Genomic DNA, 27,304 nt, shown 5'->3' with positions numbered 1-27,304 from the left:
CATGAACAAATAAGTTTAATTTACTTTATTTTATTAATTTTGTACTTCATTTATTAATTATTTTATTTTTAATTGATTAATTCTTTTTTATTTTTATTTAATTAATTACTTAATTTAAATTAAATTATTAATTATTTTTGCCTTCCTTTAATTAATCAATTATCAATTAATCAGTTAATTAATTAATTAATCAACTAATTAATTAATTAACTAATTAATTAATTAATATATCTAATTAATCTAATTAATTAATTAATTAATTTCTAATTTTTATATTTTTATTTATTTATAAATTAAATGTTAATTTTTATTTGATTAATAAATTGACTAATTAATACAATAAATAAATTTGTTTTTAATTAATTAATTAGTCCCCATTGAATTTAATTAAAATCCAATTAAAATTGATAAAGAAATTAATTTATAATACTAATGCTATAATTTTTATTTCATTTAAAATTTTTTATTTGATTAATATTTAATTTATAATTTCTCTCTTTTCCTATAATTAATTGATTAAATTAAATTAATTTATTTTATTTAATTATTTTTGATTTAAATAATCCTCATTGAATTTAATTAAAATCAATTAATTCATATTTCATCCTAATGCTTTAATTTTATATAATTCTAAAATTTTTATTTTGATTAATATTTATTTGAGAGATCTTAATTAGATCTTATTCTTATTAATTAATTTTACATTCATAATCAAAGTTATTTTTTGGGTTATTATTAATCATTTGAGTAGTTATGTTTAATTTCATATTTTAATTTAATTTAATTTATTTTATTTTTTAAGAATTAAATCATTAATTTAATTTAATTTAATTAATTAAATTAATTAAATTAAATTAAATTAACTTAAATTAAATTAATTAATTAAACTTTTGAAATGAAAGACCCCCTTTTTTTCTTTCGATCCTATGCTTCCAAGGGTCCGGAGGGGTTTATTTGTTATCGATATCATGCTTGAGAGCTGCTAATTCATCCTTATACACTTTGGGTTCCTGTTGCCAGTTATCCTCCCAAAACTGATCCATGTTCCCATCTCGGATCTCCTAGAAACTATGCTGCTGAACAATACCTTTATTTTCCCAGGCAAAGTTCCAAATGTGGGAGCCCTTAATATGCCCTAACATTCTAATGTGATCCTTCTCCTACCAATTCTTGGCATATTTTTGTTTCCAAATCTTGGCCCAGGGGGTTGTCGATTCCTTGATCCACCTCCGCCCGAGTTTAGCTCCTGAAACTCTGCTGAGGGTTTCAGGGTCATTAAGCCACAAACCACCATGGTTCTTGGGTTTGCAGATCTTGTCCTAGGCCACTAGAGCCCATTTCTTTTTCTCTTCTCCTCTGCCCCATAGAAAATCCCTTTGTATGATCCTGGTCTGTTGCTGAACTCCTTTAGGAGCAGGAAGAGTTGAGAACATGAAAATGGGAATTGCCTGCAAGACAGCCTGTGTGAGCACAAGGCACCTCGGCAAATTTAAAGACTCACATGTACATTTTCTGATCTTGTCCTGAAATTTATTTCTTATTGGCTCCCATACTCCCTTGCTTTGAGGCTTATCTGTAAGAGGCATGCCCAGATACTTGGAAGGTAACCAGTCCCTTTGAAACCCAAGAATCCTGGTAATGTTTCTCTGAATAGCAATGTCAGTGTTAAAGATTTTTTTTTTTTGATTTGTTGGGGCTTACCTCTGTGCCAGCTGCCATAGCAAAGTCATTTAAGATTTGTTTGATCGCTTTGGCTTCCCTGACTGTGGGTATGCCTTGGAACATTGTGTCATCCACAAATGGTTGATGAGTATTTGCTGCTCCATCCAAGGTGAGTTTGATACCCTGGATTCTTCCTTCAGAATTTGCCATTTTAATCACTCTGCCTAGCTCTTCCATCATGAGAACAAAGAGGAAGGGTGAGAGCGGATCCCCTTTTCTGAGACCTCTGGAGGGTGTGGAGGTTCTTGAAGGAGCTTCATTGAGCAAGATGGAAAGAATGGTCGTGGTAACTAGTGCCATCACCCATCTTATCTAGTTTTGGTTGAAGCCATATGCTCTTAGAACTTTCCTTATATAAGACCAAATTAGCTTGTCATAAGCTTTCGCTAGGTCTAGCTGAATGATCCTACGAGCTTGTTTGTTGCTTTTGAGAGAGTGTACCACCTCATGAGCTTGGATGATGTTATTCAAGATTTGTCTTCCTTCCACATAGCCCATTTGCTCCTCTAAGATGAGAGCTGCTAAAAGGGGCTTGAGTCTATTGGCGATCACCTTGGAAATAATTTTGTACACCACATTACATAAAGCTATGCATCTAAAGCCATCTGGAGTCATGGCTCTTTCCTATTTTGTGATAAAAGTTATGAAGAAATCATTAAGAGCCTTCAGAACCTTTTTGGATCTTCTTGATTCTTCCACCACCTCAAGGATATCCTGTTTGACTATTTTCTAGCAGTCTTTGAAGAAGTCTACATTGAACCCATCTGGCCCTAGAGCTTTTCCATTTTGCTTTTCATTAATCACTTTACTGACCTCCTCTTCCGACACTAGCCTGTTAAGATTGTGGTTGCCCTTTCTGGTAACTAGCTGAGGGATATACTGAGTGAAATTGTTGATGAACCTGGATCTATCCACTAGAGGCTCCTCTACTATACTGAGGAAGTTTTGAACAAGGACAGATTCCATATCTTTGTGAGAGACGAGTTCTATCCCTTGAGAATCTTTGAGCTTTGTGATTCTGTTGTGTGCCTTATGATCCATGGTGGATTTGTGAAATAACTTCGCGTTTCTTTCTCCCTCTCTAATCCACTGCAACATCGATTTATGTCTCCAAAAACTTTCCTCTTGCATGCACCAATCTTCCCATTCTTCCTACAGAGAATCAACTAGCTTTTTCTGCTCCTCGGTAAAGCCATTTGTGATTCTGATCTGATTCATCTCCTGGAGCTTCTGCTCAGCTTCTCTTTTGGCTTTGAAGATATTGCCAAATTCCTTTTTGTTCCAATCTTTAAGCCTGAATTTGATATGTTTAAGTTTCTGCTGGAGCAAGAACATTCTAGTGCCTTGAATGTTTAGATCCTCTCTCCACCATTTGTCAATATTGCTGGTGAATTTAGGGTAACAAAGGCAGGCATTTTCAAATCTGAAGGGTTTGTTTCTTGGTGTGCCCATAAAAGTGGCTTCCAGTTGTACAGGCCAATGGTCCGAACCTCCAAAGGGAAGAATAGAATCTGACATGGTAGGGCCTGAAAGAAAGAGGTCCTCTGAAATAATAAATCTATCGAGTCTAGAGGTGACTTGTGAAGCCCCTCCCCTCTTGTTATTCCAGGTGAAGGTCCCATTGATTGTTTAAGTGTGCACTAACCCCATTTTCCTTATGAAGTTCTGGAAGGCCATGGAGTCTCTGCCTAATTGTCTGATACCGCCTTTTTTCTTTGTAAGAGATATTATCATATTGAAATATCCTGCAACGATCCAGGGCATATTAGGGTGTCTTGCTCTTAGTTCCTCAAGGGAGGTGAGAAGCCTGAGTTTATCTTCTTGGTTTTGAGGTCCATAGGCATTTGTGATCATGTATATCTTCTGATCACCTAAAGGTTGACATACCAAAGAAAGATAGTTCCTGGACACTTCAGCATCCAGGATTCCAAATTTATGGGGATCCTAGAGTGTAAGAAACCCCCCCGCTGAGTTATTTGCTTTAACCTCTAGATACTCATACTTGATTAGCGATTTATTATGAATTTCTCTAATCGTATCCATCAAACATTTTGTCTCCTGAATAAAAACCACATCTAGTTTTTCTTCTTTTATTCTATTACTGAGATTTCTTTGTTTCCCTCTATTTCCTATGCCTTTAATATTCCAGGTTTTGAGCTTCATTAAGAAATTTTTGTAAAGGAATAACTAGTGAGATCTTTCATCTTACTTGAGTTGATCAAGAGTTTCGCACATTCGTTCAACAACTCATTTTGTCTTTTTCTTCCTCTTTTCCTGCCCAGGTTCTTTGGAGATTGTGCCTGTATCTCCTCCATCATTTTGACCCCTCTACGCTCCTAGCTTTCATGATTTCTTTTGACTCCAAAGTCCTTCGGTTTTGATCTCCATAGAAAGAGCTGTTGGACCCTATCATATTCCTCTTTTGGCAAGGAGTCCACTCCTTTGGTCGTCCCTTGTTCCAGAAATTTCTCTAGATCTATATTTTCCCTTTCTAGAATCTTCTGTAGTTCATGGTCCTCCGTTCCCACCTCACTTGGCATGTTCCCTACTTATCTCCATAATTCTTGGCAGATCCTCCTTTTGCTGGCTATTTTCTATGATATCTTCCATGCTAGCATCCCTTTCCTTCTCAGTGATAATGTTCTCCATTTCTCGGTTTGTTTCTTTATTTCCATCTTCTTCTTCTACGATCTTAAAGATATTGTGGCTTGGTTGTCTTTCCTCATTGATATTTTTTTGTGGCCACTTCTCGCCATCGCTTTTCCCCCAATCTTGGTGAAACCCTCGGGATTTTTATCCACAGTGGTTTTCACATTTATCTCCATATTGTTTGTTTGGCAGTCTTTGTATAGATGCCCATGTTCATCACATTTGTGGCACCTAAATGGGATGTTCTCATAGTCCACTACCTACGCCCATTCTTCATCATATACTTCTAAAATTATCGCATCCGGAAGTGCTCCAGATAAGTCTATTTCCACACATATCCGAGCGAAGGAGGTGTATTTTCCTTTCAGAGTCGCATTTGAGATCTTTAGAAAATGCCCCATTTTGTTGCCTATTGTTTTTAGAGATTCTGATAGCCAATAATCCAGAGGAAGGGAGTATAGTCTTATCCATACTGGTACTGATGCAAATGTTTCATGCTCTGGGACAAAGTTCATCATCCATGGTGATCCAAAATGGATTTCGGGTAGACTCCTAAGTCTAAGTGTTCCTCAATGGGGAAAAATGAAAGTCCAAGGAAGCTCCTAGAACTAGCTCCATAGCAGATATCGTCTCATTCTGAATCTACTGTAACTTGAATGGGAAAAAACTGACTTAGGATGTAGAAGTTATCCTAAAATGAAATTGCCTCTATCCTTTGGAAAAAGGAGCAAAATCCCCTAAAAAGGGATCCTAAAAACCCTCTAAATCTTCAAGTCATCTAAAAATCCAAAAATCCATCACAAAAGAAGTTTTAGACTTATCGGATTACACTATAGGAAGGCAAAAAACATGAGAAAACAATGAAAATCGAGCCTATCAGAGGTCAATAGACCAATGAACATGAGCTGTCAGATCTAGCCGATAAACAGTCGAGATCCGATCGACAAATCACATCTCATGAGGAAAAGAGGAGGACTTAAGGTCGGGCGGAAGGCACCCTCGATCAGCGACCTCCAATGATTGAATCGATGGGTCAGATCGGAGGAAGGAACATGTGATATAACATAGGGGTCGGGCCGAACAATATGCCAATCGCTGATATCGGCAGATTGCAATCGGCGATGCCACGAGGCAACGACGGGACCCCGCGATACATGCGACTTGTGATATATATATATATATATATATATATATATACATACATATATATACGGACCCGACGGGATGATAAATGACATTTGATATATTTTGGAGTCTGTTAAAAATGTATTTTTATGTGTATTTTGCATAATTCGTTTAATAAACGAAAAGTGAAGGAATGCACCGATCCAATGAAACTGGACCCGAAAGGGTTCTGAAATGGAAATGCATCTTATTTTAAAATTCGCCATAAGGCCATCTTCCAGATTTTTAATGTTTTAATGTATTTTTATAAATACAAAGGGAAAGCCACAGAATGGGCAGTTGCGACTTGCGACAGCGATTGAGGGTAGACCCGATCATGTTATAAAGCGGAATTAAGGACTTTTTAAGTTTGATGAACAGTGATTTGGCGATTTTTCCTATGTTTTACATCGTTATCTATGTAAACAGGGAACGACTATTTCTGGGGGATTTTAAGAACCAATGCACTCTCCCATTACATAATAGATGGCATCCATCCCTGGGGGCATTTACCAATGATTGCTAATGCTCAGAGAGGGGATTTGAGCAGACAAAGGTTGGAATACAGAGAGCCCAAAAGGGAAAATGAACCAACAGTGCCAATTTGGCTTAAAAGCCACAAAATGACAAAGAAAGGGATTATTGTTGGTTGTTGAGGTTGTTGTTGGGGTTTTGTTGCTGAAAGTGAAGCGAAAGCAGGAAGCTAAGGAAAAAGAGGTAGCGTAGAAGCAAAAGGTAGCCAAGGGAGTCACTTGGAAGTCAAGTGAAAGGCCAAGAGGGCTGTAAACTGATAGAGAGTAGAAAGGAGCCAAAGCTGAAGAGCAAGAGCCAGAGATAGAGCCGAAGAGTCAGAGTCAGAGCCAAGAGCCAGAACCAAGAGCTAAGAGCCAGAGCCAAGAGACAGAGCTTCAAGAGCTATGGGATGAAATGGTCTCTGAACCCACTGTTTTTGTGTAGAACATCAAGAGTTGAGCCAAGAGCTTGTAAAAAGGACTTATACCATAATCCCAGAGAGCCTAGTTGAGTTGACTAGAGCTCATGGAGATGTATCCCAAGAGTTGTGGGTGAACTCCTAATTAAATTGTTGTTTCTGTGTAATTTGTTAGAGACTAGATTTGCATCAAGCGGAAAATACAAGGTTCTAGGTCCACATCAAACCACGCTCAGCCTCATAGCTAGCCATACGAGGACAGGAGAGGGCTCTCTCCGGGTCAATCTCAGCGAAAGATAATCGATGGGGCTTGAGATGACTTAAAATGGGAAACTGATTTTAGGCTAGTAAATAGATATGTAAGAGGTAGTTGATTGAAAGATTGAATTTTTTGGGTTGTATAGGACAAAGGACAACCTGAGCTAAGAAATTAAATCAAAGAAACAGAGTATTTCATGAGGGAAGATAGGCAGGAGGTTTAGCAATCAAACTGAAATAATATGGAGTGGAAAGACTGTTAAGAAGCTGAAAAGGGCATATACATGAATCCTTTTCAGACAGAAGAAGAGACACAAAGCATGAATGCCTTCCCAAGGTAGAGAAGTAAACTGGATTCTACCTTTCTTACTTAAAAGTATTCAACTGGAAATGATTATGAATTGACAGTAAAGGATAACAAGGTACATAAAACAGAAAGAAGAAACATCTACTAAACTCATACAACATGAATCTCATGAATCAGAGCTGCAACATTTTATTAATTTCTTGCCAAACTGTACAATGAAGCGCTGAGTTTTTTCTCCACACCTTTCCTAGAAACTTTAACCCCTTACAAAATGATTTACCACATAATAAATAAGCTTTAGAGGTGGGAAAATGATCGACACAAATGGGGAGTTGTTTAATCATTAACTAATAAAAGCAAGAAAGCCAACCACCTATTCTGAAAAAGAGCAGCGTTACATCTTGTTTTTCTCTGGTGACCAATTAAAAGGCAAAAAAAATGTAGCGTGGATCGTAATGAGATTGTGACTTGAAGACAAAAATAGACCATACGTTCCTATCTCTCTGCTGCGATTGATATCTTCATTCTATTTTTGGCTTTCAATCTTTGTCGTTTGAATAAAAACCAACTTCTTAATAAAAATAGTTTTGAATTTTGCTTTTGATGACGAGAAATAGAGTTCCGCCAATCCCAAACTGACACCCCTTGGACCTTTTGGGCCATGCCCTGGGACAGCTGTAGTTTTCCCATCGACTCCTCCAGCATTTGTCCGTCATTTATTTAAAAGTGGATTTGTATTTCAAAAGATGATTGTAAAGTTTTTTACGGAATTCCTCTTGCATCTTTGTTTGTGGAGCATGCCAGTATTACAATAGACTGAGAGTAACATTCCATACATTCTTGGGAGTTAATCAAAACAATGATCTACAAGCGTTATTACACCATATTACGTGTAGCATTTGAAACTGGCCCAGATAACCGCCTTTGCCTTAGACCATCATGATTAGATTGCCCAGCATCAGAAGATGCTTCCAAAATCAATATCTTCAATGGAGGACTCTAATTGGTCTAATCATGTGTGACTACGAACATCTGAGTTTGGTTCATCTGTAACTTAATTTGCATTCCATAGATCTTTTGATGGCGTAACTGGAGATGATGAACCAACACGTAGCCTGTGAAGTGCAGCAATTGATTCTCTCATAAAACCGGCTTGGTGCAGAAAATTTGAGTCATTTTGGAAATTTGATGAAAAAATGGTGAAAAACTGCTTTGGAGGCTCTGTGCGCCGCGTACAAACCCAATGTGCTGCATCGTGTGGATGCACCGCGGCCTTTGGAGAATGCACAGTGTATTTCAGCTCTGTGCGCCACACTCTGTGGGTGCGCCGTGCTCTGTGGGTGCGTTGCGCCCTATCCCAATGCCCCGCGCTGAATTCATTCACACAGTCGGCCTTCTAAACTTACAACTTCATTCCTCCAAACTTCAACTTTGAATCGATCTCTTGGATGCAAATGGCTATTCAAACATTGAAATATCTATATAAAATCATGGCTTTGATTTTCTCTTTGTAAAGACCCACTTTGTAATGTTTCAATATTGACATTTCTTCACTTTAATACAACTCTGTTTTTCAAAATTTCCTTTTTGATTTTCTGAGCTTTGAACGTTTCCTCTCTGATTTTCTGAGCTTTGAATGATGGCTTCTTGGTTGATTTTTGCAGGGATGGTGGCATTTGGACTTCGACAAAGAATGACCAGAGGCTGCATTTGAACATTTTCAACCAAAAAAACTTGAAAATATACATGGCAATTCTTTCAAAAGACAAAAAGATGACTTTTTCTTCAAAACAGGGTTTTGAAGAAAAGCCATGATCAATCAGTATGACAATGAAATTTTCTGATAAAAACTTATTCTTATCCTCCCTTTGGCCTGCTGGCATTAAACCGTAGACCTAAAAAACTCTTAAAAAACTCTTTGCTGACCTTGACATCAAACAGGGCTGTAAGTAACCTTAAAATTGATTTGATGAACTTCGATGAATAGACCTGAGCCACTAGGTATGAAGCATGAGGGGTAATGAATAACAAGACCCTCTTCCCAGATTATGGCATGCCCCTAGCGGAATGCAAATAAAAGAACTGAATGAGACACCTAAAAATGAAATGAAATAAGAGAACTGATCTCTGACGGAGGGATGTAAAGACCGACTCTAACATGACTGTTTATTGTTGCATTGTTATTGCTATATGCATATATATTATGTTCAAGCACATTTACATATCAGCTAAAACAACAGATTATTAAAGCATATATCAGTTTAACACAAGCATAAGTATATACTAAATTTTCAAGCATATTATCAATTCCGCATTGGTTTATCAATAAGACTTGGGAATATTCGAGCTTGTGAAGTGGGAGAGGTTCTTGTAAGCTGGACAAGAAGCTTGAGTGCCCCATTTTTAGATCACATGGCCGCATGTAGAGGCCTACAGCCGCGTAGAAATATGGTGCTCCTTTGAACACTCTATCTTTATCCTCTGGGCTTGTGAACACTACTGTGAAGAAGCCCTTAGATCCCAGATGCAGGTTTATTTCCCCCTTTGGTTTCTAGTGGCTCCTTATCCATATGTGCAACGCCCTCTCTGTCGGCCATATCCCCATGAATTTGCATATAACCGCATATTCTGCCATATGATCCCTATGTGCTTGTAGCACTCGGTCGCTTAAGATGACTCGGGGAATGATGTTCGACTTGGGTTTGCATACCCCAATTTTCCTTATAGAAGTAGTTTTTTGACTGCTACCCCCTTTCTCCTTCTCCTTACTAGCTTCCTGTTGATCCCCTTCCTATTCATGAGGTCTCTTTCTTCCCAATATTTTTGTGTTACTTGCCTCTGTTGTCTTCTCCAGAGGTTTCTTGAAATGTTGCTTTCCAGCATCCTTGCTTCTATCCATAATTGCTGGACTGTAGGAGGGAGAAGCACTCCCCCTTACGCCCCCCGCCATGGTACGCAACATCAAACCCTAATGCCAACCCTAGATCAAGCTTCAGAGCCTCCGATGTCCGCTCATTTCGAAGTATTATAGGATGTATTAGGGTTTTCTCATTCTTAATTTGTATCCTTGCACATAAATTATGATGTTTTGTTTCTTGCATGTTAAAGCCCAAGGAGATTTTGGTGTTTTCCTTTAGTTGGTTGAAATCCTCATACTTCAAGAGTTTCTCCTTTACCTTTGAGCTTGGAAAATAGAAAAAATTTGAATTTAGCAAAGAATGTGTTATGCAAATTTGGTTCTTTTGAACCCACCCTTGTGCTTTTTAAAATTTAGGAGACATGAGAAATTCACTATTAAACCATTTTAAACCCTTATTATTGATTACCATTTTAAGCCCTTATTATTGATTGCAGGTTAGTATTGGACTAAACTAGTTGTTTTTTTCTAATAAAGAGATTTAGGGATTTTATTCAAAATAATTTTAGGTATTCTAAAAACTCAAGCTTCCCTTCTCCATGTTCATTCGTTACAATTTTTAATTTAAAATAGAGGATATATGAACAATAGGCCTAGTCCTAGATGAGTCTTCCAGAACATGCAAGTCAATATTTTTGTTTACCCCTTTCGGACTTTGGTCCATATTTACTAACCTCCCTATTATTAATTAATAATTGTGTGTCGACTTTCCTTAGCTTTCAAATGTGTCTGTTTAAGCTCGCTAGATCTAAACCTAATTGATACCATCTAAAAATTTATTAAACATTGATATCAGTGCCTTAAGATTTATGTTCTCATTTGGAAGTTATGAAATTTCCTTTCGAATATTTTTGTGTAGAATATACACCACATGAGTTTTATTTTTAATCCTTGAGGGAATTCGATAATATTTAAGTATTTGGTTGTTTATGATTACACACTTAGTGTAATTTGGTTTTAGCCTTTTCTTTTATGATAAATGTGTACTTTCAATATTTGTCTTTTAAAATTCTTTTCTCTCTCCATTTATTGCATCTATATTGATACTAGTGTATATCCATATGATAAATATGGATAGACCTAAGCGTAGAAAGAAGAGTTATGGTTCCTAGATTTTAGGATTTGAAGGTTTCTACAGGACTCGTCACTTAATGGGGATTGGCGCTTAAAGAAAGTCTGGAAAGATCTCTAAAGTTTTTCAGATTTATTCTTAAACCACATTAACCATGCAACAATAGTTTCATACTTCACTCTATATATATATAGATAGATATAAATTGTGCATTATGGAATCATACTTAGGTCAAATATTTTCCTCTATCTAAAGGACTCATAATTTCATTATAAGATTGGCTTTCTTTTTTCTAAGATTTAGAAAGAATTCCTTCTTTACCACACAATAGACACATGTGAGACACATTTTCTCTTATAGTTTATTTTATACACATTCATTTCTATAAGATTCACTATTACATTATTAACCTTCTTCCTTTAATAACCATATTATTAGATCTATTGATACTTGCAACCACTTTTGTCACATGTTTAAAATAAAAAAATTGAATTTGGCATATTTTAATCTGAACTTAACTATAAAATAACTCAATGACTCATCTGAATCTCTAAAAATATAATAGGTGCTGCCACACTGCTCCCAACCAATGAACTGTCATCTTAGCAGTTCCCTCTGATCTCTAGACTCCTTTTCTGCTAGGAAACAAATAAACAATATTTCAAAGTTTCATCTCCTCAAGCCCTAGGTCCTACAAATTCTCGCTAAACTTGTCCTCTACAGAGGTCTAGTGTTTATGTGCCATTGGTATCTTGTATTTGAATTTACATTGCTTTTATCTACCATTGGTATCTTCTATTTGAATTTAGGTTGCCTTTATCTCACGCAATCTTCTTTTTTACATGATCTTAACCCATGAAATCTATTTCTAGTCATGATAAGTCTAGTGGCCATAGAAAAAGCGATCATCCCTTTTTCAAAACTCGAGTATTTTATTTGTTTATATTTATGTCATTTCTTGGACCATAACTAATTCTAATTGTTGCCTAAAAATGAGGAGTCTAAGTACTCATGAGGTAAATCCTATTATCTTTTCAAATAAACAAATAAACTAAATAATATTTTATTCACAACAATATATTAAGATTTACATTTGTGAATTCACTTTAGTTTTAATAACTCCTATTATCTTTCAAAATAAACAAATAAATAAAATAATAATTTATTCATTACAATATATTAACATTTACATCTACCAATCCACTTTAATCTTAACTCTTCAACCAACAATATTCACATGTAAATATAAATAATAATATTTGCAAAAAAAACATACCCAAGGTATCACAATCAACCTTATTATTTTTTATATAATAACAAATTGACATTATTCATTTTCATATTTTTATTATAAAACAAGTTATTTTTTAATTTAATTAATATTTTTATTATAAAAAAAGCTATTTTTTAATTTAATTAATATATTATTTTTATTTTAAAAGGTCAAGAGCCTAATTTAAAGATAGAAGACATTACTAAACTCACTCGTAATTTACCCAACTCATTCATTCTCCCATGTCGACACAATAATATTTTATATTTTAAATTTATATAAATAAAACTCAACCTTTAACATGCAATCTTTATAAATGTATTTAATAATAAATTTATAATTATTTAATTAATATTTTTTAATTAAAATATTTATTTTTCCAATTATAAAAATATATTAACGTGTAATATAAATATCTTATAATCTACTTGCCAAAACTAGACGTATTTAAAATTAAATTTACAATTATTTTATTAATATTTTTAATTAAAATATTTATTTTTTCTAATTAATAATAATAAAAATATATGAAACGTGATCCGTGCGTTCATGAGAAACTGTGGAATAACTTATGGGATCAGAATTACGTCCTGGTGAACGTCATATCCCCAGGGCGGCCTCACCCATGAAAAGCTTACGTCCTCGTGAATGTCATATCCCCAGGGCGGCCTCACACATGAAAAGCTAAAGTCCGTAATTTCTATAGCATGAATCATGATGCCTCAGGAATTCATATTTTAAGACTGTAGAACTATAAATAATTTGGTTTTGTTCATGGTTTCCACCGGCATTTATTTTTGTTGATGCTTCACTAGTGCCTGGTCTACCCATCGATTGGTCTGCCTCCACTCCGTTAATCGTTCGTTCTAACGAACTGCTTACGAAATTTAAATACTTATAAAAGCGCAAAACTGGGCCGATCGCACCGAAGATATAAAAATGTTTAATATACATTTTTTGTTCGGGATCTTCGGTGCGTATACACGCTCTATCCACTTTAATTTCTTGGTTCCAAGAAGTTTGTTTCAGGCTTCTTAATGTTTAATTTGTTATTTCATGACAGGCAACATCACTGCCCTGATACTCTTCTTAGTTCCTTTGTGAGTTTTCCAACTTATGTCGTCATTTAATGAGAAAACTTATTAATGCACATATAATTCATAATTGTTCTAGTTTATGATCCGACTGGTACTGTGCAGAATTACGTTCTGGAAGATTATTCAGAAAAAATCGACCGAACAGTTCTCTGGATTTCCGTATGTTTCCACGCTTCTGAATTGCTTACTTTCTGCATGGTATGGCATGCCGTTTGTATCACCCAATAACCTTCTAATGAGCACGGTTAACGGAACTGGGGCCGTCATAGAATTCTTCTACGCAGTTGTGTTCATCTGCTATATTCGCGACAAGAAATACAGGGTAAGTATAGTATTGATTAATGAAATTGTTTCCGAGCAGGGTGATCCCCATTTGAATGACGGTGGATGAAACAGGGGAAGATATTTGGCCTTCTGGTAGCTGTTCTCAGTTTTTTTGCAATGGTCGTTCTGGTATCGCTCTTGGCACTGCACGGACATGTTAGAAGGTTATTTTGCGGCTTCGTTTGCGCCATCTTCTCTATCTGCATGTACGGGTCTCCTCTGTCAGTAATGGTAACTCTCTTTACTTCCTCTTTAGCAAAACCAATTTTCAGTGAGCATTGTTTGAGTTGCTCTAATGGTTAAGAGAATATGGTGAGGGTCACATATTCAAAATTAGAGGGTCACATCTCAAAACTAGAGAAATAAAATATGTTGGACAAAACCTTAGCTTGTAATTGAATTATTATTATTATAACTATAAAATAATATTAGGATCTCTGAAGCATCATTTCGATGGTGTGCAGATGTTGGTGATTAAGACGAAGAGCGTGAAGTACATGCCATTCTTCCTGTCTCTCTTTGTCTTCCTATGCGGCACCTCCTGGTTTATATTCGGCCTCTTGGGAGGCGATCCATTCGTTTACGTAAGTTTAACGACACTTATAATACATGATAAATATATTTGCACGAGAAAGAGAAACATTCACCATTTGGGTAAAGATCGTTTACAAAAATAAAGTTATGCATAACAAAATAAAATAGGTAAATAGTCAGATTACATATCTTAGAACATCATTAAACATCACTACTTATATTTTTAGGGTGAGCGGATTCAAAACTGTAGATATGATATTTTTAATTATGTGTATGATCCTCTGATTTCTACAAGCTCGCTATAAGAAAGAATGAAATAAATATTATTGAACACACCACCTTCAGTACTCTATTATATTCCCTTACCTGCAATTTGCACCTTTGCCACCTAAAATCCTTGTAAAACCCGAATTTAGAGAAAAGTCTATGTTAACACTGTATTAATGAGATGGATCTGTTAAAATTTTCAATGGATCTATGTGTCCACAGGTACCAAATGGGTCTGGAAGTTTCCTCGGAGCATTGCAGTTGATTCTGTATGTTATTTACAAAGACTGGAAGAAGGAGGACAGTGATACGTCGTCTCCTCCTCCAGAAAAGGAGTCAAAGGTACAGGGCGTTGGTCAAATGAGCGATGTGGAAAAGGGATCTTATGGGCAGGCAAAAGCGGATAGTGCTCCTGCTTCTCAAGTAAAAGTTTCGAATGGAAATCATACTGGAGTATCAAGCATGAATGGAAATCATACTGGAGTATCAAGCATGAATGGAAATCATACTTGATACGTTGAGTAAACATATTAGCGTCATCAATTCTTCCATTTGAGATTATTAAATGTTGAATTTCTCAAATGAGGAAATGTTTGGACTTCTGTTTGGGTTCTAATACCAGTAAGTTCTTTCTTATTCATAAGAGTAATATATACAGAGATATAAACATTGGAAAAGATTCTTATTCATAACAGTGATATATATAGAGATATAAACATTGGAAAAGATTTATATTGGAATTAATTTTCATCTGAACTCTGTATTATTATAGAGGCCATTCCATATCACCCTTCCATATTAATAAAGGTATTTTGTTTTGGCTGAGATGGTTATTGTGTTACCTACCCTAAAGAATATCTAGATAACAATTGTGTTTTTTCACACCATATTTCTATTGGGTATATATAAGCGGTACAAGTGATGATTGCATTTTCTATTGGGTATCATACAAGTGGTACCAGTGTTATCATAGCAAGTGATACAAGTGATCATTGCATCTAAGGGGTTGGTAGTAGGTGGTCACAAAATTGATGTAATAGAGTTGTTTTTTATTTACATCATAATAAAGACAAGATTTGTGTTTTTTTTGCTAAGGGAAGGGTTTCCAAGTTAAATTAGTGTACACTTTTATTGTTGTCTTGCTACTTGTTAATTTAATTAGATAGAATGATTTATTGGAGTGTAAAATTTGTAAAATACTAATTCAGGCTTCAGTACATCTTGATTCCCATCAATTTTCTTCTATTTTTGGTTCTTATATCATTTTACAACTAACACCCTTTTGACTTGCTAGAAATAGAATCAAATCCCATATGTGGTTGGAAATGAGCAAATTGTGTTCCTCCTTCTTTGTTTCTTCCCAATTGAGGTTTTCTTTAGCCTCTTCATAAGATTGCATACCAGTGCATGGTCAAGCATGGTTTTGTAACTCTAAGTAAATGTGGAACTTTTTCCACTTGAAATCTCCTGACGGGATCATCTAAGATATCACTCATGAGCTCCCAGTTATGTGTTAAAGGTGGTGGGGAATCCGAATCTTGTATGGCCTTGTCATTAGGTTTGGAATTATCATGTGAAGTGCATGAAGAATCATAATCTTGAATACCTTCATCTGGAAATGGTTGAGTTGTTGAGATGTTTCCTTTGGAGTTGCATGTAGAGGATCTTCTTCAACATTTAGACTCCTCTCAAAAAATATTTTTGCTATGGAAAGTGTTGGGTGTAGTTGTTGTACCTATTTACTATAGTTTATTACCCATTTTTGACCCCTTTCCCTTATGACCAACAAAACTTTACATGTTAAAGGCCTTTTTCCTTATTGTGAACAACATATTTTACCATCATATTATTTTTCCATTTTTGCTACATATAATGATGCAATATTATTTTTTTATGGCTAACTCGGATAAGCATTGGAGGAGTCTTTTGGATCCTTTGCTTTTTTTAGGTGTTTCCCGCAAGAATGAGGTTATGGAATGAACAACCGCGTCAATCGGTCTAAGAGCAGGATGAAACAAATTGGTGTTAGACTCTGTGTGGTGTTACAATCTTGATGTTACACCACTATGTTGTTACAGACATTGTTGTTACACTAGGTTGATGTTACAGATTACTGTTGTTACACTACACTGTAGCTATCTTGGGTACTATTCCAGACAACAATTATTGGAAGTTACGAATTGTCTATTTAGAAAGTGATAGATCCAAGCTATTATTATTGTAAACGATGTATTTGAATAGAATTCGTATTTAGGAACTCGTTACAACAATTTTTATTTTATGATCATCATGAGAATAGTGAGATTCTCATGACTTATATATTCCTAATTTTTGGGTATGTAATTTCTATAAGAGAAGCTCAATCCCTGGGGACAACATAGAGAGTATTGTTAGTTTGATCATGTAACTTTTAATTATTCTTAATATCAAAGACACTATGGTGATGATGTTGTTTTTTCCAAGTTGAATTCTTAACTAATCTCGCGTTCATTCTTGTGCCCCTCCTAGGGAGGAAGGGCCCTCCTGTTTAGCAAGTACTGCAGTGGTAGATTAGTTGTACATTAGTGTGACACGCTTTTGCTATGGTAAATGTGAAGTGTGATTCCATTTCTGTAGAGTGTTTTTAATTTCTCCATGAACTGTTAGTTTTTGCAATTGATTCAGCCACATTCTTTATTGTTTTCTATTTTCACTATTGGTTGTAGTGTATTGGCATAGATATTGCAAAATCCATTAAATAACATACTTACCCTGGGTTGACAATTAAATGGTTGAAGTCTTGGTCAATTAGGATTGAATAAAAAAACGCTACATTTTGGTGTTGTTGCGAGGGATGGTAGTTGACGATACAGTGAGCCAAGTTGTTTGTTTGATGATAGAGCATTCCTCGTCCATAGTTGTTGGACGATAAGACGAGAGGTAAGAACCTACGCATCACTTTAATATACTTGGGTGGTGGGCTCACAATTGTGATCACTAGGGCGCTTAGGGTGTGGGATTTTGGTATTTTCTTAAAGTGTGTCTTTAGCTCTTTAGTTGTTGGCGGTAAGACGAGAGGAAAGAATGTGTGTGTCACTCTAATATACCTGGGCGGGCTCATCATTGTCGAAACTGAGACACTTAGGGTGTGAATTAATACACATAGGGTCCATGTGTGCAACTATAGGAATTATAGAAATACCAAACCCCCCCACTCTAAATAGTGATAGGAAATGGTTGTAAAAAGGAAAAGAAGAGTCTAGATTTTGGAAGGAAAACATTTATCCATGAACTGATCTAAAGGGCAGAAAAGGAATAGTGAAGTTCACAAGGAAAACAGGGCCACAAAAATCTGTTACTCACATAACAAGAACAAAAGCCTCTAATTCTTCTGTCTCATGACCATATCATTCTAAAGCTAGTGAAAACACTCCCTAGGCTAAGCATCCAATTCAGGAGAAGAAAGGGGAAGCTAGTAATCAGAACCTTAGGACCGAGGGAAAAGGGGCAACTGAGGGGGAACATCAGAAGCCTGAAATAGGAGAGCATTTATTGGTTTATCAATATCCAGATTGAGGCTGCGCAGTGAAACAACTAGCCCTGAAGCAACATGGCGTACCAATTTCACCCATAAGACAAACACAAGAATGGTTTGAAGAACACCTATTACAACAGGGATCAAAAGGATTAACAATGGGGGACAACAATAACAACAACACTAAAACCGATGCTACTATCACCATCTTTGAGTTCCGAGATATCAAAGGTGAGGCTCCCATGAAAAAATTCCTTTATCGCCTCTACCATATTTTCAAGGAATGACCCTGGAATATCATCACACCTTCTTGTTTGAATTTGATGTCTTGTGCAAGAGCTATGACTATGTCTCAGATGTTCAGAAACTAAAATTATTTCCTACTACTCTAAAAGGAACAACCCTGTGATGGTTCATGGGGTTAGGCTTTACTTCTATTCGAACACTGAGTGACATGAAGGAGACATTTTTTACCAAAGTATCAAGAATATTGTAGAACCATGGAATGAAGAGGGGAAGTATTTAGGATGACACAAAAGGGGGACGAGAGACTGGAGGACTATCTGGAGCAATTTCATTACAATTTGCAGCAAAAATATGCAAGTGGAGGAGTAACCAGAGTAGAGATTGGGAATTTATTTGAAAATTTCAAAACTGACATCCTCAATACTTTATCTAGCCAGATAATGACGACATAGATCAAGAAGGAACAACGAGAAGCTGATATAACTTTTTTTGTTTTCTGTCCAAAACGCAGAAAGAATAATCCCTTGAGGGATTGTGAGATAAACATCATCAACTTATGCAATATTTGTGAGGTGGAACATCTTACAGGTCAATGTTTGGAGCTTCCCAGACTGAAAGAAGTGCTTAGGAAATCGAGCGAGGAAGTTCAGTCATCTTATTTCATCAGGCCAAGGAGACAGTGGTAGCCACGACCCTCGGGTATGTCCCAAGATTTTTCTTCTTTTAATTGATGGAATAATGCATATAACACTTAGCAATATACATCGCAATACTCTGCTCCTTCTTGAGCATAGTTTCCTTCACCCTTGAGTGAGTGGTCCCCCTCTCTGTCTATTCAATATCCTCCATCTCAATTGTATCCTTGGAATTAGAACTAGAGGGGGAATGCCCAAAGTCCAGTTCCATCTTGATTACCAATGTAGCAACAACTACAACTACCCCCTTTCCAAACTCTTGTTCTTGAACTGCCTGTGCGACTCTAATTACATGTGCGACCTAATCCTAACCCAAATAATAAAGCAACCTAGAGTATAGAGGCTCTGACTACCTTCCAGACTTACATTATCACTCCCATAGGACTTAATGAAATTCAACTACAGTTGGGTAAGGTGATTAAACCAAACCACTTCCCTATCATCACCGAGGAGGAATGTGAGCCTTCCAGAGAAGCGACAATAGATCTTGAGGCAGTTGTTATACCCATAACATCTTATACAAAGTAGATTGTTACAACTATAACAATGAACACGAGAAGAACTGTTACTACTATAACAGCCAACTCGAGTAAGGCCAACACACCTGTAGTAGTGGATTAGGATGTTATGACTTAGGATCCTTCATATCCTCAGAGATTAATTAATACTGGAATGACCTCATAACCCGAATATGATTTTCTTAGGGAGTTTCAAAACCTTCATGTACAGAGTCCTCTGCTGCAATCTCTTAAAGAAGTACCTATTTATGCCAAAACAGTACGAGACCTGTACATTAAGAAACATGGAACGAAGCCTAAAGACCCTGCTACTATACACGTGATGGCGAAATTGTCTGAATCAATGATTGTGTAGCCCCTTTTAACCAAGTATAATGATCCACGGAACCCTACAATTATTGTTTATATTGATGACTGGTCCATAACTAGTACATTGATTGAGCTTGGGGTGACCATTAATGTAGTGACAAAGGACCTCTTTACCACCCTGGGGCTACATGGACTTATACATATGCCTACCATACTTGAATTAGCAAATAGGTCCCATGTTAAACCTGAGGGGGTATTGGAAGACATAGTAATCGTAATAGCTGCCTGGAGGTATCAGTCTGACTTTCTTATCCTGCAAACTAAATCCAACCTACGGGGACATCCTTTGATTTTAGGTAGACCCTGGATGGCCAATGGAGATGCGTTTATAGGGTGCAGATCTAGATCTATTATGATTTTAGATGGTGAGGATACAAAAAACCTTAATCTTCACCCTCGAGCAAAACCAATTATGGATTTGAACAATCCGTGGTGGGATGAATTTGAGCTTGAATTAGATTTGTCCCTACTGCTCGTCACTCTTGGAAAAGTCCAGTATTTCAACAATGAGACAAAGGATGATATCATTAATGGCTTTATTAATGACTCACTTTCTATCACCTCTATTGAAAAATGAAGGGAGGAAGAGGAGGTAGATGATGTAAACTTTTAACAAATTAGAACCACTCCACATACTAATAGTAGTATAGTTGAAATAGAGCGAGGAAAATATTTGAATATTAATCCCAACCCAACTGCTGAGCAAAATAAAATGTTGTTACAACTATTATAGAAATACAACAAGGCATTTTCATGGGACTACACGGATATGAAAGTGATTCATCACAGCCTGTGCACTCACCACATTTATTTGAAACATGGCTTCAAACCAATTAGACAACCATAGCACCACATGAACCCTATACGTAAGGAGGTAGTGAAAGAAGAATTACAAATTCTCCTAAACGCTAACTTCATTTATCCAATCTTGACAACCAGTGAGTGCCTGTACTTGTCATTGTCCCTAAGAAGAGTGGAAAGTGGATAGTTTGTGTGGATCATAGAACTCAATAAAAACGTTCTCAAAAGGACCATTTTCCTTTACCATTTAGAGATCAGGTCCTTGACACCATTTCTAGAAAAAGGTTTTTTTCATTTTTAGATGGGTTTAGTGGCTACAACCAGATTTAGATTACCCTAGAGGATCAGAATAAAACAACATTTACATTCCCTTAGGTAGCCTTCACATATAGAGTACTCGCTTTTGGACTCTGCAATGCGCCAACAACTTTTCAAATGGAAATACTGAGAATTCTTTCTGATTTGTTGAATCACTGCCTTGAAATCTTCATGGATAACTTCACACCTTATGGTGATGCTTTTGAATAGCGTTAGCTAATTTAGAAATAGTGTCAGAATGTTGTATACAGAATAATCTTGCTTTGAGCACCGAAAAATATCACATGATGATGAATGAAGGGATCATGCTGGGACACTTCATTTATGCTAACGGGATCAACATAGACGGTTATAAAATAGAGGTAATTATGAAAAATTCAAACTCCCAATATACAAAAAGAGGTACGTAGTTTCTTGGGACATGAAGGGTATTACAAAAGGTTTATAGATAATTTTTCAAAAATTGCATCACCTTTGTTCTCCTTACTTATGAAATATGTGGATTTTGTGTGGACAAGAAAGTGTGAGCAAGTCTTTTTTAAGTTGAAATGTTGTGTATCAGCAACTCCTATTTTACGTGTACCTAATTGGGAATTGTCATTTCACATAGCTACAGATGCATATGATATTGCTGTAGGTGTTGTTCTGGGCCAGCTGGAGGATAGGAAACCTTATACTATTTATTACATAAGAAAGAATTTGACTCTGGTTGACCTTAACTACACAGTGACCAAGAAAGAATTCCTAGCAATAGTGCATGTCGTCAATAAGTTTCGACATTATATTACAGGGTATCAAGTATTTGTAGACACTGACCACTTTGCCATTTGTTTTTTAATGAATAAGCCAATTACCAATGGTAGAATTACATGTTGGTTATTGTTGTTATAGGAATTTGATATCACAATATTAGATAAACATGGAAAAGATAATGTAGTAGTAGATTTTCTTTCTAGGTTAGCTATTGATAACAATTGCATTCCTACTCAGGATTCTTTTCCTGATGAATACCTCTTTAATATTTCTACTCACTCACCATGGTATGAAGATATATCCATTTATCTTGTTGTAGGAACATTTCCACAATACTTATCCTCCAAGGAAAACATAAAAATCATCCAGTAGAGTGCTACTTACTCCTGGATAGAGGGGAATATCTCACAATGGACCATATTTTCAGATCATACATTGTGTTAGGGAAGATAAAATATTTGACATCCTTAAGGCTTGTCATGAATAACCTTGTGGAGGGCCCTTCGCAGACAAGTGAACAAGATACAAAGTCCTCTCGACATGATATTATTGGCTGACAATATTTTAGGATGGTAAGAAATTCGTGAAAGCGTGTGATAACTTCCAGAGGATGGGTGAACTGTTGCAATCAGATGAGATTTCATTACAACCTCAAATAGTCTTAGAAACATTTGAAAAATGTGCCTTGGATTTTGTGGGACCAATTAATCCTTCATCTAGACAGAATCCTTACATCTTGGTCTGCACTAACTATGTCACAAAATGGGTTGAGGCAAAAGCACTAAGCAAAGCCACGAAGCAGGTTGTTTTAGACTTCTTGTTTGAAGACATTTTTCTCTGTTTTTGGATACTGAGCGAGATAGTGACAGATGGAAGGCCCAAATTTACATCTCCCTTGATCCAAAATTTCGTTGAAAAATATAAAATCCATCATAGGATCATGTCACCTTATCACCCAAAAGTAAATGGTGAAGTGGAAAGCACCAACAAAGTCATTAAGGGGATTCTTACTAAGACTGTGGCTAGTCACTAAAGGAATTGGGCTGATAAACTTCCATAAGTTATGTGGGCATACAGAACCACATGGAGGAATACTACGAGATTCTCACCATATGAACTTATGCATGGTAAAAATCCCTTATTCCCTATCGAGTTCAAAATCAAGCCATTGATAACAACATTGCAAGTAAATTATGATCTGGCTACAACACAAAAGCAAGGGTTGAACCAACTCAATGAATTGGAGGAGAAACGACTCGTTGTTATCCAGCCAACAATGATTATCCAGAAACAGAGAGGTAAGTGGCATGACATGTTTACAAAAAGAAAGAAATTTCAAAAGGGAGATTGGTCTCTTTTATATGATTCGAGATTCAAGGATTTCAAGGTTAAGCTCTGCACTAGATGGCTAGGTCCCTATGAGGTAGATCTAGTCTTTGACAATGAGATTGTGAATTTGGCTACCATTGACAGTGTGAGGACACCATTGCTTGCTAATGGGCACCATCTTCAGTTATATCATAAACTTTCTTCAAGGGATTCATTTGTTAACATTGTCACAAATTCAGAATTTTAGATTACAAGAGCAGGGGAAATCCCCCTTGTGCTACCAAAATTCTAATTTTTCAATAAGTGTAATAGCTGAAAACCAAGCTCTGTTGGCGGTTGTTACACCTACTAAAAAAAAATTATATATATATATATATATATATATATATATATATATATATATATATATATATATATATATATATATATATATATATATATATATAAGTAAATAATGAAAATAATATGGCTATGAAAACCTTTTCTTTCGGGCACAGACAAACAATTTCTGTGACAGTTGAAAACCACTCCGTAGCGGTTGTTACACACTTTTATTGAAACAGAATTTATCATTTTAGGCACATCTTACAATAATGATGTTACACGACTTTATCTAGTTCTTTATTTTTATGTTTAGTGGAAACTAATAATACATGCTAGTTGTCGTAACAACTAACGACTTCTAAAAAATTATCCAAGTGAATTATCTATTGTGATATATAGCATGCATCACGATGACTCAGGAGAAATTTCTATGACTGCCGGAATTAATATCGCACACATCATCACCAATGTCTTCTCTCCACGTTATACCAGGTACGTCATGAAATGATAATATCGTTGTCCTCTTTTATTTAGTAATTATGGAAATTTAATGTGATATCCTTTTGATGGCCAAAGATGGCTGTCACACTTAAGCTCATGGGAGGATGAATTACATCATGACATGACCTGTGCGTGACGTGTGCACCTTAAAATCGAAACTAAAGTATGATGATCCCATAATCATTAACATTTAATGATTGATCATGTTGAAAAGGGAATTGTAACTAAGACCAAACCTTCCATAACTTAAAATTAATGATGAAATTATATTGTGCAGTACAAACACTAATTTGAAATCCCCACCTTTAACCTCACTACGTCACCCTACCATTACCCACTACTGAAGAATTGCATCCTCATTCAAAACTCTTAGACATCAACAGAGGAGAATAGTTTTCCGAGCCAAAATAGCTAAGTATTGTGTCGATTACTTTAGAATTTATCAAAGAGAAGAAGAGAGGAGAACAAAATTGTAAGAACGTAGCAATGGGTGGGACGGAAATTCAACATGAACTACAATCAACCGAGGCATTGGAAAACTATCTTGAAGCATACCAAATTTTCAAGGATGCATGTTGGTTTGAGTTTTCCCAAAAGCTAGAGGGATCAGACGAAGCAATTGATATGGAATTTGCTAATAATTTGAACGGGAATGAAACAGAGGTCAGGGGATTGCAGCTGGAAGTTACAGAGGAGGTAATATATCATGTGATGGCATTGCCAACTATGGGCAAGAGGTGGTTCAATAGAAAAATAAATGACTGTTCTTTGGAGGGGGATTTTCTTCAAGGGGAAGAACGACTAGTAAAGAAAGGAAAAGGAATTGACAGGCTATCACCTCTGTTATAGACATTTTTGGGCACTGCAACCCCAAGCATAAAATTTCCATAAACCAAGGCCTCCTAAGTCCCTAAAGGTATTGTTCCAACCGCTAAAAGAACAAGGTCAACTGATCACAGCATCTCCCAGAAGTTCTCAATGAAAAACTACTCAGAACTGGTCAAAACTGGACCATTTCACCTGCTCCATAGGTAAAGTGCGTTGCATCCCACCTAAATACACACAGTAGGTGCGTTGCATTTCAAAAATCCCTTCTATTGGGTGCGATGGGTGAGAAGGGACAAATGGCAGGGTCAATCCGCAAGGTGGAGAAACATGGAATCGTCCATAAACTTCTCCAGTGACACTTGCCTATCTGAGTTCGACCAGGGATGAGTAAGAGATCATCAATCTCCAAGTGGAATCAAGAACTATCAGAGAGAAGACACTAATCAAATCACAAGTTGACTGATCTCCCTTCCAGACATCTATATATGGATCCCTCATCCCAAAGATCCGGAGGCTGGAATTTTGCATCTTGTAAGGAATTGTTGTTGGTTTCTTGAGGCAACATCATAGTGTTGGGTGATCTAACATTTTCATGAGGTGAAGAAGGGCTTACTTGCTGAGAGGATGATGCTAGGTCAGAACAATTGGTTGTAACTCTCTTGTCTCTTTCTTGATTGTCAATAAAGCTATTCAAGTTTTCCTCCATACTCTTGTGTGATTTATGTTTTATGCATTTGTATGGTCAATTTACATCTGATCCTAAATTGTTTATGGTAATAAATCTATGTTCTCGTATAGCGTTATGCTGCTTTGATTCTATAGGTACTCTGTGAAGCTGGGTGTACAAGAAAGCAAGTAGCAAAGGACTATCAGAAGAGAGAGGAATCGAACAAAGAACCAAGCACTAGACAAAGGTTGGTCTCTTTTATTCTTCTCTCATATATCTTTCATAAAGGAAAATCAAAGTAGTTTTACTTTGTTTGTTTCTAAGGTAGCTACCAGCCTTAGTGGGATTAGCAGTTCTGCATAGACACTATTCCCGGTAACAAAATGGCGACTCCACTGGGGAGCGAGTAGATTGTTTGTTCATCTACATTTGTTTACTTTATAAACTTACAGACGGAGCCTGAAGTCAAGCCAGCTAGCCTTCGAACTGCATTTGCTATGCAAGTGCAAAGTAGATCAACGTTGCTTCAGTCAATCTCTGGGTTTTGTTTATGATTTAAACAATTGATTTACAAGCTCTCTAATTGCCCTTGTGGTGGCTCTAGTAACCTCCTTAGATCTACTCCGGTGATTGACTTATTAATTACCACTTGCTTGGCCAAAATCCCTGAACTGAATTGGAAACTGTGACCCGGAACCCAATCAAAGTCTCGTCCCTGGTCCAATGCACTGTCTGTTCTGTGAATCTCAAATTCAGTGCACTTCCCGAGTGTAGTAGGTGCGTTGCATTTCAGTTTCACTGTGTTACAGGTGCGCTGATCAGACTAGGCATTGTTCCTAAATTTTGGTTTCTGTGTTCACTCTTTTCAGATCTATTCAAGAGTTTTGCTGTTTGTATTCAATACACCTCTGTTTGAAACCCCTTTCCTTGCTGTTATTCTGCCTCCATTGTGCAAAGAACTGTAAATGTTTTTATGTATTTTTTGAGTCATTTTCAGTTCTCCTTTACAAAGAAGTAATGTAATTGTACTGTCGTTTCTTGATTTGAGAGTGTCGCAAGTGTCGTTTTCAGTCATAGAAGAGAGTCTGATTGCTCTTGATAGTCGATTACCCTGTTACTATTGTATTTGATCTGAATTTGTAGTTTTTCTAGTGTCGAAAGCAAGTTTTCAATTCCAAATCGCAAAGTGTTGTCATTGTCCTCATTTTGTTTTGAAAAGAAACTTGTTAGTAATTGTCACTTTGAAAATAATTCAGATTTGCGCATTAGCTTTCTTTTTATCATTTACACATTAAGAATGTTGAAAACAAATACATGCGTGTGCATTTGCATTTAGATTGTTTGTTGGTTTGATTTAGGACAGTGCATATAGTGTGTCCTCTTTGCTCTTTGTTAAAAGAACGCCATCTCTCTTTCCCTAGTAGCTAGGATTTTCATTGCACAAAGAAGATAAAATGACTATTTATCATCTTAGATTGCATTTTAGGAATTGTACATCTACATCACGCGGTGAACCTAAAAGGCAAATTTCTTAAGCAAGATCAACTATAAAATAAATTTAATGAATCTAACAACGCTTTGGAACCCAACGCACAACATCTAGAAGTCTAGGCTAGAGACATATTCCGGCGTCGTAAAGCCCGGTAGTTGTTGTTTTCACTGTTAGTTGGGTGATTCCTCCACTTTGAGACGATAAGTGCCAATATGGACTTGTGCTCCCACGTACCTTCGAGTATATTTTCGGAGACCATAATAGGCTTAATCCTTTATCCATAGGAAGTCGTGTCTACCGCCCTATCGATCGCAATGCACTGAACATAGCATTCGGGAAGATTGACTGCCGTACTGTAAAAAGTATTCTGCAGTTTTGCGATTGGTTTGGTAATCCCTCTGCCTAGATTTCCAGAGTAGTCCTTTTCGTTCCTT

At 36.3% G+C, this 27,304-nt stretch overlaps 1 protein-coding gene across 1 annotated transcript; it reads left to right on the top strand.

Annotated features, from left to right (window-relative positions):
* Nucleotides 1-13,089: 13,089 nt before the first annotated feature.
* On the top strand, nt 13,090-15,207 carry LOC149184963 (bidirectional sugar transporter SWEET1a-like). The gene is made up of 6 exons (XM_089419028.1): nt 13,090-13,266; nt 13,357-13,393; nt 13,493-13,712; nt 13,787-13,945; nt 14,179-14,298; nt 14,738-15,207. Exons 1-6 carry the CDS (start codon nt 13,233-13,235, stop codon nt 15,026-15,028), a joined length of 861 nt encoding a protein of 286 aa, XP_089275154.1. The 5' UTR covers nt 13,090-13,232; the 3' UTR covers nt 15,029-15,207.
* The last annotated feature ends 12,097 nt before the right edge of the window (nt 15,208-27,304 follow it).

The sequence above is a fragment of the Pinus tabuliformis genome, chromosome 3_2, assembly GCF_031772625.1.
Source record: "Pinus tabuliformis cultivar Carrire ecotype Pingquan chromosome 3_2, CPIR1, whole genome shotgun sequence".
Classification (NCBI taxonomy): domain Eukaryota; kingdom Viridiplantae; phylum Streptophyta; class Pinopsida; order Pinales; family Pinaceae; genus Pinus; species Pinus tabuliformis.
This window is presented reverse-complemented; position numbering and strand designations above follow the sequence as displayed.